Source organism: Panulirus ornatus, chromosome 68, assembly GCF_036320965.1.
Source record: "Panulirus ornatus isolate Po-2019 chromosome 68, ASM3632096v1, whole genome shotgun sequence".
Taxonomy (NCBI): Eukaryota; Metazoa; Arthropoda; class Malacostraca; order Decapoda; family Palinuridae; genus Panulirus; species Panulirus ornatus.
The window spans coordinates 27289422-27304325 of record NC_092291.1 but is presented as its reverse complement, the minus strand read 5'-3'; the positions used below and the strand labels follow the sequence as shown (position 1 = coordinate 27304325).

At 40.6% G+C, this 14904-nt stretch overlaps 1 protein-coding gene across 4 annotated transcripts in view; it reads right to left on the bottom strand.

Annotated features, from left to right (window-relative positions):
- The window catches only part of U2af38 (U2 small nuclear riboprotein auxiliary factor 38), a 238072-nt gene that overhangs the window by 186396 nt on the left and 36772 nt on the right, over positions 1-14904 (bottom strand). For 2 of the 4 annotated variants that reach the window (XM_071659278.1, XM_071659280.1), the window contains one exon: positions 14373-14430. The exons of the other annotated variants lie outside the window; for them this stretch is intronic. In XM_071659278.1, coding sequence (XP_071515379.1) covers positions 14373-14430 — 58 coding nt within the window. The remainder of the gene's footprint in view (positions 1-14372; positions 14431-14904) is intronic. 4 annotated transcript variants of the gene reach the window in all.

Here is a 14904-nt window from a genome sequence, read left to right as displayed (position 1 = left end):
ATCCAATTCACTCTATTCCTTGCCCGCCTTTCACCCTCCTGCATGTTCAGGCCACAATCACACAAAATCTTTTTCACTCCATCTTTCCACCTCCAATTTGGTCTCCCACTTCTCCTCGTTCCCTCCACATCCAACAAATATATCCTCTTGGTCAATCTTTCCTCACTCATTCTCTCCATGTGCCCAAACCATTTCAAAATACCCTCTTCTGCTCTCTCAACCACGCTCTTTTTATTTCCACACATCTCTCTTACCCTTACATTACTTACTTGATCAAACCACCTCACACCACATATTGTCCTCAAACATCTCATTTCCAGCACATCCATCCTCCTGCGCACAACTCTATCCATAGCCCACGCCTCGCAACCATACAACATTGTTGGAACCACTATTCCTTCAAACATAGCCATTTTTGCTTTCGGAGATAATGACTCGACTTCCACACATTCTTCAAGGCTCCCAGAATTTTCACCCAATCCCCCACCCTATGATTTACTTCCGCTTCCATGGCTCCATCCGCTGCCAGATCCACTCCCAGATATCTAAAACACTTTACTTCCTCCAGTTTTTCTCCATTCAAACTTACCTCCCAATTGACTTGACCCTCAACCCTACTGTACCTAATAACCTTACTCTTATTCACATTTACTCTTAACTTTCTTCTTTCACACACTTTACCAAACTCAGTCACCAGCTTCTGCAGTTTCTCACATGAATCAGCCACCAGCGCTGTATCATCAGCAAACAACAACTGACTCACTTCCCAAGCTCTCTCATCCACAACAGACTGCATACTTGCCCCTCTTTCCAAAACTCTTGCATTCACCTCCCTAACAACCCCATCCATAAACAAATTAAACAACCATGGAGACATCACACATCCCTGCCGCAAACCTACATTCAATGAGAACCAATCACATTCCTCTCTTCCTACACGTACACATGCCTTACATCCTCGATAAAAACTTTTCACTGCTGCTAACAACTTTCCTCCCACACCATATATTCTTAGTACCTTCCACAGAGCATCTCTATCAACTCTATCATATGCCTTCTCCAGATCCATAAATGCTACATACAAATCCATTTGCTTTTCTAAGTATTTCTCACATACATTCTTCTAAGCAAACACCTGATCCACACATCCTCTACCACTTCTGAAACCACACTGCTCTTCCCCAATCTGATGCTCTGTACATGCCTTCACCCTCTCAATCAATACCCTCCCATATGATTTACCAGGAATACTCAACAAACTTATACCTCGCTAACGTGGGAGGCAGCGACAAAGCAAAATAAATGAAAAAAAAATATGTGCGTGTGTATGTGTGTGTGTGTGTGTGTGTTGATAATGTAAGGGTTAACAACGTAAGTACTGAGCCACTAGGAAATAAGTCACCTGAAATATGAAGACAACTCTACAAACATCAGCAATTTCCTCACTAATTACTTTTTTCCGATAAATTCAATGTACAGATGACCCCGGACTTATGATGGTTCAATTTCCAATTTTTCGACTTTATGTTGGTGAGATATTCAACACTTTATTATGAAACAGGCTTTATGTGTAAGATGAATTTGTCCAACTGTAGGATAATGTTAGAGTTCTGAGAATGTTTGAGGTAAGTTGGGCTAAGCTATGATATTTAATAGGTTAGATGTACAGCATTAAATGTGTTAAATGGGCTATAGATAGGGTTGTGCAGAGGAGGGTGAATGTGTTGGAAATGAAGTGTTTGAGGACAATATGTGGTGTGAGGTGGTTTGATCGTGTAAGTAATGAAAGAGTAAGAGGGATGTGTGGCAATAAAAAAGAGTGTGGTTGAGATAGCAGGAGAGAGTGTGTTGAAATGGTTTGCACATATGGAGAGAATGAGAGAGGAAAGATTGACAAAGAGGATATATGTGTCAGAGGTGGAGGAAGAAGGAGAAGCAGAAGACCAAATTGAAGGTGGAAGGATGGAGTGAAAAAAGATTTTGAGCAATCCGGGCCTGAACATACAGAAGGGTGAAAAGTGTGCAAGGAATAGGGTGAACTGGAACGATGTGGTATACCGGGGTGGATGTGCTGTCAGTGGATTGAACCGGGGCATGTGAAGCATCTGGGATGAAGCATGGAAAGGTGTGTGGGGCCTGGATGTGGAAAGGGAGCTGTGGTTTTGGTGCATTACACATGACGACTAGAGACTGAGTGTGAACAAATGTGGTCTTTTTGTCTATTCCTGGCGCTACCTCACGGGTGTGTATGTGTATGTGTGTGTGTGTGTGTGTGATGTTTTCTGTGTGGTAGGGAGGCAACGGAAATGCATGATGGCAGCAAATATGAATATGTACATGTGCATAAAGATATATGTCTGTGCATGTATACGTATCTATACGTTAAAATGTATATGTATGTATATGTGCATATATGGGTGTTTATGTATATATATGTGCATGTGAGTGGTTGGGCCATTCTTCGTGTTTCCTTGTGCTACCTCACTAACGCAGGAAACAGTGATTAAGTATAATAATAATAATAATAATAATAATAATAATGGTTGTTTAATTTGTTTAAGGATGGGGTTGTTAGGGAGGTAAATGCAAGAGTTTTGGAAAGAGGGGCAAGTATGAAGTCTGTTGGGGATGAGAGAGCTTGGGAAGTGAGTCAGTTGTTGTTCGCTGATGATACAGCGCTGGTGGCTGATTCATGTGAGAAACTGCAGAAGCTGGTGACTGAGTTTGGTAAAGTGTGTGGAAGAAGAAAGTTAAGAGTAAATGTGAATAAGAGCAAGGTTATTAGGTACAGTAGGGTTGAGGGTCAAGTCAATTGGGAGGTGAGTTTGAATGGAGAAAAACTGGAGGAAGTGAAGTGTTTTAGATATCTGGGAGTGGATCTGGCAGCGGATGGAACCATGGAAGCGGAAGTGGATCATAGGGTGGGGGAGGGGGCGAAAATTCTGGGGGCCTTGAAGAATGTGTGGAAGTCGAGAACATTATCTCGGAAAGCAAAAATGGGTATGTTTGAAGGAATAGTGGTTCCAACAATGTTGTATGGTTGCGAGGCGTGGGCTATGGATAGAGTTGTGCGCAGGAGGATGGATGTGCTGGAAATGAGATGTCTGAGGACAATGTGTGGTGTGAGGTGGTTTGATCGAGTGAGTAACGTAAGGGTAAGAGAGATGTGTGGAAATAAAAAGAGCGTGGTTGAGAGAGCAGAAGAGGGTGTTTTGAAGTGGTTTGGGCACATGGAGAGGATGAGTGAGGAAAGATTGACCAAGAGGATATATGTGTCGGAGGTGGAGGGAACAAGGAGAAGAGGGAGACCAAATTGGAGGTGGAAAGATGGAGTGAAAAAGATTTTGTGTGATCGGGGCCTGAACATGCAGGAGGGTGAAAGGAGGGCAAGGAATAGAGTGAATTGGAGCGATGTGGTATACCGGGGTTGACGTGCTGTCAGTGGATTGAATTAAGGCATGTGAAGCGTCTGGGGTAAGCCATGGAAAGCTGTGTAGGTATGTATATTTGCGTGTGTGGATGTATGTATATACATGTGTATGGGGGGGTTGGGCCATTTCTTTCGCTGTTTCCTTGCGCTACCTCGCAAACGCGGGAGACAGCGACAAAGTATAATAAAATAAAAAAATGAATAATAATAATAATAATAATAATAATAATAATAATAATAAGCGCTGAAGAATGTGTGGAAGTCGAGAACATTATCTTGGAAATAGTAGTTCCAACAATGGTTGTGAGGCGTGGGCTATAGATAGAGTTGTGCAGAGGAGGGTGGATGTGCTGGAAATGAGATGTTTGAGGCCAATATGTGCTGTGAGGTGGTTTGATCGAGTTTGTAATAATAGGGTAAGAGAGATGTGTGGAAATAAAAAGAGTGTGGTTGAGACAGCAGAAGAGGGTGTTTTGAAATGGTTTGGTCACATGGAGAGAATGAGTGAGGAAAGATTGACCAAGAGGATATATGTGTCAGAGGTGGAGGGAATGAGAAGTGGGAGACCAAATTGGAGGTGGAAAGATGAAGTGAAAAAGATTTTGAGTGATCGGGGCCTGAACATGCAGGAGGGTGAAAGGCATGCAAGGAGAGTGAATTGGAACTATGTGGTATACTGGGGTCGACATGCTGTCAGTGGATTGAACCAGGGCATGTGAAGCATCTGGGGTAAACCATGGAAAGTTCTGAGGGGCCTGGATGTGGCTGTGGTTTCAGTGCATTATTACATGACAGCTAGAGACTGAGTGTGAACAAATGTGGCCCTTGTTGTCCTTTCCTAGCGCTACCTCGCCACATGAGGGGGAGGGGGTTGTTATTTCATGTGTGGCGGGGTGGTGATGGGAATGAATAAAGGTAGACAGTATGAATTATGAACATGTGTATATATGTATATGTCTGTGTGTATATATATGTATACATTGAGATGTATAGGTATGTATATTTGCGTGTGTGGACGTGTATGTATATATATGTGTATGTGGGTGGGTTGGGCCATTCTTTCGTCTGTTTCCTTGCACTACCTTGCTAACGCGGGAGACAGCGACAAAGCAAAATATATAAATAAATAAAATAATAATAATAATAATCATATTAGGGGAGAAAGAATACTTCCCATGCATTCCCCGCGTGTTGTAGAAGGTGACTAAGGAGGATGGGAGTGGGGGCTAGAAATCCTTACCTCCTTGTATTTTAACTTTCTAAAAGGGGAAACAGAAGGAGTCATGTGGGGAGTGCTCATCTTCCTCAAAGGCTCAGATTGGGGTGTCTAGATGTGTGTGGATGTAACCAAGATGAGTAAAAAGGAGAGACAGGTAGTATGTTTGAGGAAAGGAACCTGGATGTTCTGGCTCTGAGTGAAATGAAGCTCAAGGGTAAAGGGGAAGAGTGGTTTGGGAATGTCTTGGGAGTAAAGTCAGGGGTTAGTGAGAGGACAAGAGCAAAGGAAGGAGTAGCACTACTCCTGTAACAGGAGTTGTGGAAGTATGTGATAGAGTGTAAGAAAGTAAACTCTACATTGATATAGGTAAAACTGAAAGTGGATGGAGAGAGATGGGTGATTATTGGTGCCTATGAACCTGGTCATGAGAAGAAAGATCATGAGGGGCAAGTGTTTTGGGAGCAGCTGAGTGAGTGTGTTAGCAGCTTTGACACACAAGACTGGGATATTAGTTATGGGTGATTTGAATACAAAGGTGAGTAATGTGGCACCTGAGGGTATAGTTGGTGTACATGGGGTGTTCAGTGTTGTAAATGGAAATGGTGAAGAGCTTGTAGATTTGTGCATGTGTGGTGATTGGGAATACCTGGTTTAAAAAGAAAGATACACATAAGTATACGCATGTAAGTAGGAGAGATGACCAGAGAGCATTATTGGATTATGTGTTACTTGATAGGCAAGTGAAAGAGAGACTTTTGGATGTTAATGTGCTGAGAGGGGAAACTGGAAGGATGTCTGATCATTATCTTGTGGAAGCAAAGGTGAAGATTTGAAGAGGTTTTCAGAAAAGAAGAGAGAATGTTGGGGTGAAGGGAATGGTGGTAGTAAGTGAGCTTGGAAAGGAAGCTTGTGTGAGGAAGTAACAGGAGAGATTGAGTGCAGAATGAAAAAACGGTGAGAGCAAGTGACATAAGGGGAGTGGGAGGTGGAATGGGATATCTTTAGGGAAGCAGTGATGGCTTGCGCAAAAGATGCCTGTGACATGAGAAAGGCGGGAGGTGGGAAAATTAGAAAGGATAGTATGGTGGGATGAAGAAGTAAGATTGTTAGTGAAAGGGTCGAGAGAGGCATTTGGACAATTTCTGCAGGGAAATAGTGCAAATGACTGAGAGATGTATAAAAGAAAGAGGCAAGAGGTCAAGAGAAAGGTGCAAGAGGCAAAAAAGAGGGAAATGAAAGTTGGGGTGAGAGAGTATCATTAAATTTTGGGGAGAATAAAAAGATGTTTTGGAAGGAGGTAAATAAAGTGAAGACAAGAAAACAAATGGGAAGACTGGTGAAGGGGGCAAATGGGGAGGTAATAACGAGTAGTGGTGAAGTGAGGAGATGGAATGAGTATTTTGAAGGTTTGTTGAAAGTGTTTGATTATAGAGTGGCAGATATAGGGTGTCTTGGTTGAGGTGGTGTGAAAAGTGAGAGGGTCAGGGAGAATGGTTTGGTAACCAGAGAAGATAGTGAAAGCTTTGCTGAAGATAAAAGCCGGCAAGGCAGCTGGTTTGGATGGTATTGCAGTGGAATTTATTAAAAAAGGGGGTGACTGTATTGTTGACTGATTGGTCAGGATATTCAATGTATGTATGGTTCATGGTGAAGTGCCTGAGGATTGGCAGAATGCATGCAAAGTACAAAGGCAAAAGGGATAAAGTTAAGTGTTCAAATTACAGAGGTATAACTTTGTTGAGTATTCCTGGTAAATTATATGGGAGGGTATTGATTGAGAGGGTGAAGACATGTATAGAACATCAGACTGGGGAAGAGCAGTGTGGTTTCAGAAGTGGTAGAGGATGTGTGGATCAGGTGTTTGCTTTGAAGAATGTATGTGAGAAATACTTAGAAAAACAGATGGATATGTATGTAGTATTTATGGATCTGGAGAAGGCATATGATAGGGTTGATAGGGATGCTTTATGGAAGGTTTTAAGAGTATATGGTGTGGGAGGTAAGTTACTAGAAGCAGTGAAAAGTTTTTACCTAGGATGGAAGGCATGTGTACGAGTAGGAAGAGAGGAAAGTGATTGGTTCTCAGTGAATGTTGGTATGTGGCAGGGGTGCATGATGTCTCCATGGTTTTTTGATTGGTTTATGAATGGGGTGGTTAGGGAGGTGAATGCAAGAGTTTTGGCATGGGGCAAGTATGCAGTCTGTTGTGGATGGCAGGGCTTGGAAAGTGAGTCAGTTGTTGTTTGCTAATGATATAGCGCTGGTGGCTGATTTGGGTGAGAACCTGCAGAAGCTGGTGACTGAGTTTGGTAAAGTATGTGAAAGAAGAAAGCTAAGAGTAAATGTGAATAAGAGCAAGGTTATTAGGTTCAGCAGGGTTGAGGGACAAGTTAAGTGGGTGGTAAGTTTGAATGGAGAAAAACTGGAGGAAGTGAAGTGCTTTAGATATCTGGGAGTGGATTTAGCAGTGGATGGAACCATGGAAGCGGAAGTGAGTCACAGGGTAGGGGAGGGGGCGAAGGTTTTGGGAGCTTTGGAGAATGTGTGGAAGGCGACACTGTTATCTCAAAGCAAAAATGGGTATGCTTGAAGGAATAGTGGTTCCAAAAATGTTATATGGTTGCGAGGCATGGGCTATAGATAGGGTTGAGCGGAATAGGGTAGATGTGTTGGAAATGAGATGTTTGAGGACAATATGTGGTGTGAGGTGGTTTGATCAAGTAAGTAATGAAAGGGTAAGAGAGATGTGTGATAATAAAAAGAGTGGTTGAGAAAGCAGAAGAGGGTGTATTGAAATGGTTTAGTCACATGGAGAGAATGGGTGAGGAAAGATTGATAAAGAGGATATATGGGTCAGAGGTGGAGGGAGCAAGGAGAAGTGGGAGATCAAATTGGAGGTGAAAGGATGGATTGAAAAAGATTTTGAGCAATCGGGACCTTAACATGCAGGAGGGTGAAAGGCGTACAAGGGATAGAATGAACTGGAATAATGTGGTATACCGGGATGGATGTGCTATCAATGGACTGAACCAGGGCATGTGAAGCGTCTGGGGTAAACCATGGAAAGTTTTGTGGGTCCTGGAAGTGAAAAGGGAGCTGTGGTTCTAGTGCATTATACATGACAGCTTGAGACCGAGTGTGAACAAATGCTGCCTTTGTTTTCTTTTCCTAGCAATACCTTTTGCGCGCACAGGGAGAGGGGGGTGCCATTTCATGTGTGGTGGAGTGGCAATGGGAATTTTCTGAAGGCAGCATGTGTGATTATGTACATGTGTATATATGTATGTCTGTGTATGTATATGTATGTATACATTGAAATGTATAGGTATGTATATGTGCGTGTGTGGGTGTTTATGTATATACATGTGTATGTGGGTGGATTGGGCCATTCTTTCATCTGTTTCCTTCAGCTACCTCGCTAATGCGGGAGACTGATAAAGTATAATGAAAAATGATAATAATAAAGAGCATTTTCTACTTAACATATTTTCAACTTACCATGGGTTTCTTGGAACAGAACCCCATTGTACGGTGAGGAGCATCTATATATATACCCAACTGCCTTTCCCCACTTTAAAGAGTTAGTGTCATGGTAAAACAAACAATAGCTTCCTTTGCACATGGTTAAATCTTTTGAGGAGTTAATTGATTTAATCTTGGAAAAGTTAAAGTGAGCTGCTCATAAAGAGAGATCAATTTGTATCTATCAAAGATGGACCCTGACACACTGAATCAGACTGTAAATCTGGCTTACAACTTCAATCTATCTAACTGTTCAAGACCTCATGCTCTTAAGAATAAGACCAATTTTCACTCCCATTCATCCATGAGGAAATTGAAGCTGCCATCTGACAAACCTTTCGTAGATCTATTGCAAGGTCATGTTGTTGCACAATGTCACAAGAAGCCTAAAAATGGAGATAGGGGCACCTTTTTTGTAATTCCACTTCTTGACTCAACGAACATATTTGGTATTTCTGTGACATCCATTCTTTCTTGGAAACCCCACATTACAGGAATGGCTAAGTCTGCCTCTTAAGAAACTGAGTGTCCTGTTTAGATGTTAGCTGTTGAAACTTTTTCTCTTCTGGACAGTTTCTCTGTTTATACAAGGGATTGATTCATCCTTGTATAAAATACTGCTCTAACATTTGAGGGTTCTAGCTCTGAATGCTTCCTTGACAGACTTACTTGACAGAGTTAATTTAAAAGCATTCCGACTTATAATCTGTCCCAAGCTAACTTCCAAATTTGACCCCTTATCCTATGCCATAATGTTGCTTCACTTTCCCTCTTCTATAGGTACTACTTTGGTTTTTGCTCCTAAGAGCTGGCTGCTTGGGTGCCCACACAACTAGCGCTAGACCATGCAGTACTCATCAAGCTGGTACATCACATGATTATTGTGTGGCCAATGGCAACGCAAGGGTGAGCTGTTTTGATAACTGCTTCTTTCCCTACTCATCAGAGTTTTGAAACTCTCTACCTTCTCATGTCTTTCCCAGTAACTATGACCTGGCACATTTCAAAAGACAGGTCTTTCACTTCCATCAAAATTTGTAAATACTTTCCAATGTCTTTTCTTTTTCCGTTTCATAATTCTCTCTATATTTCAATCAAGGCCAAGCCTTAATGTGGACTTTTGTCTGTGATTGGAGCCTTCAGCATAAGAAAAGCAACTGGCGAGAGTATGTAAGGTTGTAGGCTGCTGACACCAACCAACCAGGATGGTACTATTGTCCTGACCGAGAAGCATTAAAGTGGTGCCTGGAACCATCTTATACTCTCCATGTTAGGATTGCTGGTCTTATTTTCTGTCTCGTCAAAACAGGACTACTGGGCTAGTCCTGCCATGATCTTACAAGCACCATACACCTACTTAAAACTTGCTTATTTCTTTTTCACATAAGAACTCTTGCCAGCTCCTGTGCACTCAAACATTTTTAAGCATTATGATGACAAAGTCCAACATATCAATGGCCCCTAGTCCAATGCATCATAGATTGCCAAGAATCTCTGGGTTTCCACCTTACTCTACTGCCAATGAGAGGGAGGGCTTTGACTGTAATAGTACCAACACCTCCTACAACCTTTCACTCTCTGTTAAACCTTCATTTTTTTATTCACTATACCAACATTCATGGTCTCTCTGGTAACCTCTCCTCTGTCGAACATCATCTGTCTAGTACCTCTCCTAATCTTACTTCTTTCTGAGACACAGTTGTCTAATGATGTTCTCACTCATCCCTTTTTCATATCCAACAATAGTCTCCACTCACAATTCTGGTTCAAAGGTAGTATTTGTGCTTATTCCAACATCAACACATCTGTTGCACACCTCAAGGACCTTGAGTACCCAAATTTTGATGTTATGTGACTCTCGGTTCCACCTATTGCTCTCCTAATTCTACAAATTTTATATTTTTCTTCCACTATCTAAAGTCCTAAACGCCTGCCATGAGACTGTGACACCCTCTCATCTGCAAGCTGAGATCCTCTACTTCAGGGATTTCAACATTCACCATAAAGAATGGTTGAATCCCTCCTATTCAGCTGGTGGAGGGACTGAAACCCTCACATTCTCCATTCTCAATGATTTAGAGCAAGTTATCTCCCACCCTACCCCATATGCCTGACCAATGTGACCACTCTCCTAATATTCTGGACAACAATAATCTCCACCTCTGGTCCATTCTGCTGCAAGTATACAATCTTGCCCTCAATTTGTTCATCTAATCACACTCTCATAAATGTATCCTTTATTGGTACTTCCCCCTCCAGCAACCCCTTCTCAGTGTAAATACTGGCTACCTCAACAAAGCTGACTAAAATAACTCAAGTAATTTCTTTTCTGACTTTCCTTGGGTAAATAATTGTTTCTTAGGTGAGGATGCTTCTGTCTCTGCCAAACACACAAGCAGAGGTTATTCTTGTGGGAATGGAGGCATTTATCACCTTTTCCTCCATGACAACCTCTTCATCTAATCCATGGTTCAACCATTCCTGTTCTGAGACCATTCAGACAAGGGATCAGACATATTGGGCTTGGAAAACTCTCTTTCCTCTGGCACCCATTCAGGTTTTTATCACTGCTCATCACTGCATGCATGATATCTGTCAGGCAAAACAGTCCTTTGTTCAAAAGAAGTGCAATAACCTCTCCTCGCCATCCACTGATAGGTCTTTCTAGTCTTTAGCTAAGGGCATCTCTAACAAATTCTGTTGCTCTACCTCTCCTTCACTTTTCTGTTTTAATGGTACTATAGCTGTCTCTCCTGTAGAAAAAGCAACTCTCTTTGGTTCCCCTTTCTCCTCTAACTATACCTTGGATGAAGCTAGCATTCCTTCACCCCCTGATACTGCTCTTACTAATCCTATGCCCATTGCTGTAATCTCTTTTTGGACTTTGAAAAGTACTTCTATCTCTGGACACAAGCAAGGCTTGTGGTCCTGATGACATCCATCCCTGTGAACTGAAAGAGTGTGCCTCTGAACTTGCACCTGTGCTTGCTCATCTGTTCCATTTTTGTTTAAAAACCAAAAAAAGTTTTCCTTCTCCTTGGGAGCATGCATTAATACCCTATGAAGGGTGACCATTCTAATCCCTCTAACTATTGTCCTATTGCACTGACATCTACCATTTCCAAGGTCTTTGAATCCCTCCTCTACTCCTATATCCTCAGACACCTCAAAACATAGTCTTCTCTCTTTTTAGCAGTATGGCTTCCATGAAGTGAGATCCACTGGTGATATTCTTTATCTTAATAATGTCCGATCATCATCCTTGAAAGATTCTGGGGAGTCAAACGCAGTTGTCCTTGACTTATTTAAAGCTTTTGACAGGGTGACATTGGGGCCTCACCTCTAAGCTCCCCTCTTGGCTTCCCTCCCTCACTTTGCTCCTTCATATCTATCTTCCACTCCAGCTGATCTATCTCTGTAGTTGTTGATGGATTAGCCTCCCCCCTTTCTCCATCAATAGCAGCGTCCCTTATGTTCCCTACACTTTTTCTTCTTTTTTTTTTACAACAATTTCCTCTCCTCCAGAAATAATCAAATGTACTCATATGCTGACGAGTCAACACTATATCTATCCACATCCATCAATTCTGCTCCTTCTTCTCTCACTCGATCTGCATCTCTCCTTAACACAAGATATCTGTGGGGCAGATAAAATCTAGTTAAGTTTAAAGCCTCCAAGACAGAGTTTCTACCCATCTCTCTATCAAAAACTCCTGACAACTCTTCCCTCTCCTTTGAAGGCTATATAATTTCACCTCTTGACTCAATGAACACACTTGGCATTACTGTAACATCCACTCTTTCCTGGATACTCCACATTATAGGAATAGCTAAGTTTGCCTCTAAGAAACTGGGTTTCTTGTTTAGATCTTCAAATATCCATTCTTCTGAAAAGTTGCTCAGTTTACACAAAGGAATGATTTGTCCTTGTAAGGAGTACTGCCCTCACATTTGGGGTGGTTCTAGCTCTGTATCCTTACTTGACAGTCAAAAGTGTTTCAATTGATAAACTGTCCCAGGCTAACTTATAAAACTTGACCCTCTTGCCCTATCCTGCCATAATGGTTCACTTTCCCTCTTCTATAGGTATTACTTTGGTTTTTGCTCTCAATAGCTGGCGGCTTGTGTGCCCCTACCACTAGCTAGACCACCCACTACTCAGCAAGCTGCTGTATCAAATGATTACTGTGTGGCCATCGACAACTCAAGGGTGGGCCATTCTGATAACTGCTTCTTTCCCTACACCTTGAAGCTGTGGAACTCTCTACCTTCTCATGTCTTTCCCAACAGCTATGACCTGGGATATTTTAAAAGACAGGTTTTTCATTTCCTCCTAAATTCATAAAATACTTTCCTTTGCTTTTGTTTTTTCCCTTTCATAATTCTCTCTATATTTCAATGAAGGCCCAACCTTGATGTGGACTTTTGTTAGTGACTGGAGACTTAAAAAAAAGAAGAAAAAATAATAATAATACTGGTACTAGGTGTCAGGTGGAACTGGGCCTGTTTCTGGTGCTATCCTATGCCCAAATAAGGGTAGAACAATGACTGGTGAATTCATTTTAGCATGAAATGTCTAGAAGTATTGGCTTGTATCAAGGGAAAGCTCTCTCTTCTCTCAGCCCCACATAAACACCAGTATTGTGTTTTCCAACAGACTCATGTCAGGTTGGATGTCTTGCCAAGTGCTTAATATGTGTCATCCTCCACTGCACATACATATCTTCCCTTTTAACTCTTGGTACTTAATTAATCTATATTTGTAACAACATTTTCCTACTTCCCTACTATCTCTCTTGATACATTCTGTTCATCCTGTAGAAGGTTATCATAACAGTAACATGTTCCAACCAGCTTGATTAAGAGTTCACATAAACGACAGATCTTGCTGGCATTCTTAACTTTCTATGATTCATTTTCACTGGAAGCAGAAAGGACTTCTATCTGTGAATCTTTGAACTGAATTAAGACTAGTTTCCTGTAACTTCCAACTGCTGTTCACAAAACCTTTCCACCTGCAAACTAGGTGCAATCACTATTATATTTGATTAAGTATACAATAAAAGATCATGCCTATCAAACACAACGTAAAGGACAATGAAAAGTTACTAATTACCTTTTTTTCCATAAAGGATTGAAAGTTCACAAGTAAACACCAATCCATTTAAATATTTTCACCAATATTTCAATCTTCGTGCTCATGGACAGGCTTTTTTCTTTTGGGAGGTTAGTTCTGAGGATGGGCTAATCTTGGGTTTGTGGCATTATTTTTAGGGCTATAACTAGTTGCCCCATATGTACAATGGCTACTATAGAAGGGCAAACTTCATGGAGATATTAGATTTACAATATCTGTGTCCAGCTGCTTCGACAAAACAGAATGACTTTGGCTACATCCCTCAAAAACTGTCAAGTGCAGGAAAAACAATAAACGCACATATTACATGGAGTTCCATGAGTTAATTCAAACTTCCTATAGTTGTTTGTATTAATGACAAACAAATTTCAGCAAAGGAGCCACAAGCCAAGTACAAAGACAGTAATACTTCAGCAAGTAATAAATATTTAAAGATTAATAAGGAAAGACCAAAATTATGAGAGCTTCACACATTATCAACAATTAGAATATCAAATGGAAACACCCTTGAAAATGACAAATCATTTACCACAATTAATTACAAATGACAAAAATCAAGACAATCTGATCTCCAAGTTAACACTCATATAAAATTTCCATTACTTCCAGCTTGCTAATCCTATAAGTTGATACTCAATTAATAGTTTGAGAATAAAATCAGAAGATCCAGTAACTGTGAGCAACTCATACGGACTGTGAATTTCTCAAACGCCATTAAATAGCTGAACCTTAAAAGAAAGCATTGTACAAAGCAATAAATGCAATGGATATACAGTGCCCATGACTGACACTGATTTCATTTTATTTAACCTTTCAAAATATTAATATTTATGGCAGTTGACATGAGCAACATCATAATTCCTGCTGCATGTACAAAGTATAATAAAAAAAAATTGAGCATATAACATAAACAGTAGTTAATCATAAAAACCTCTTAATGTATATATTTACACTCAAATCTTTTAAAGTTAACCTTTGTGATATTCAGTTTTTTTACTGAAAATTCCTCCAGCCTCCTCCTCATCTCTCTTGCTGGAGGACACTTAGTAGAGAACCACCTTTACCTTGTACCTATTTACTGGAAGAGGGGATGAATATTGCATAAAGCATATCCGGAACACACTGTAAACAAACACAGCATATAAATACTGTAAATTCTACATATAAATAATAGCATTACAATCCAACTGGTATAGCAACTATCCAAGCACACCCAATTTAGGACATGTGAGGGTTCTCACTCCATTAAGCATAAAGGCCACCCTAAATGATTCTTTTTCCATCAACTATTTTAATGGTAACTGTAATTATTATTCCTTTAAGGAATCAATGTTATATAAAAACTAATGGTTATGAGTTAATCCTTTCTTTGGCAGGAAAAACATTCCACTAATGGCATCACAGTCTTACCAGGGTAAATCAATTAGTATTTGGTTTTATCTCTTTCTTCATAGTCAACACTGATTTGTTACGTTTGCAAAAAATTGTCATAAAAACATGATACACAAAATGGAACAAAAAAATTCTTTATGTTGATGGTGATACATTAGACTGATATGCTCTATTCCCACAAAATATGATCACCATTCAAAAATA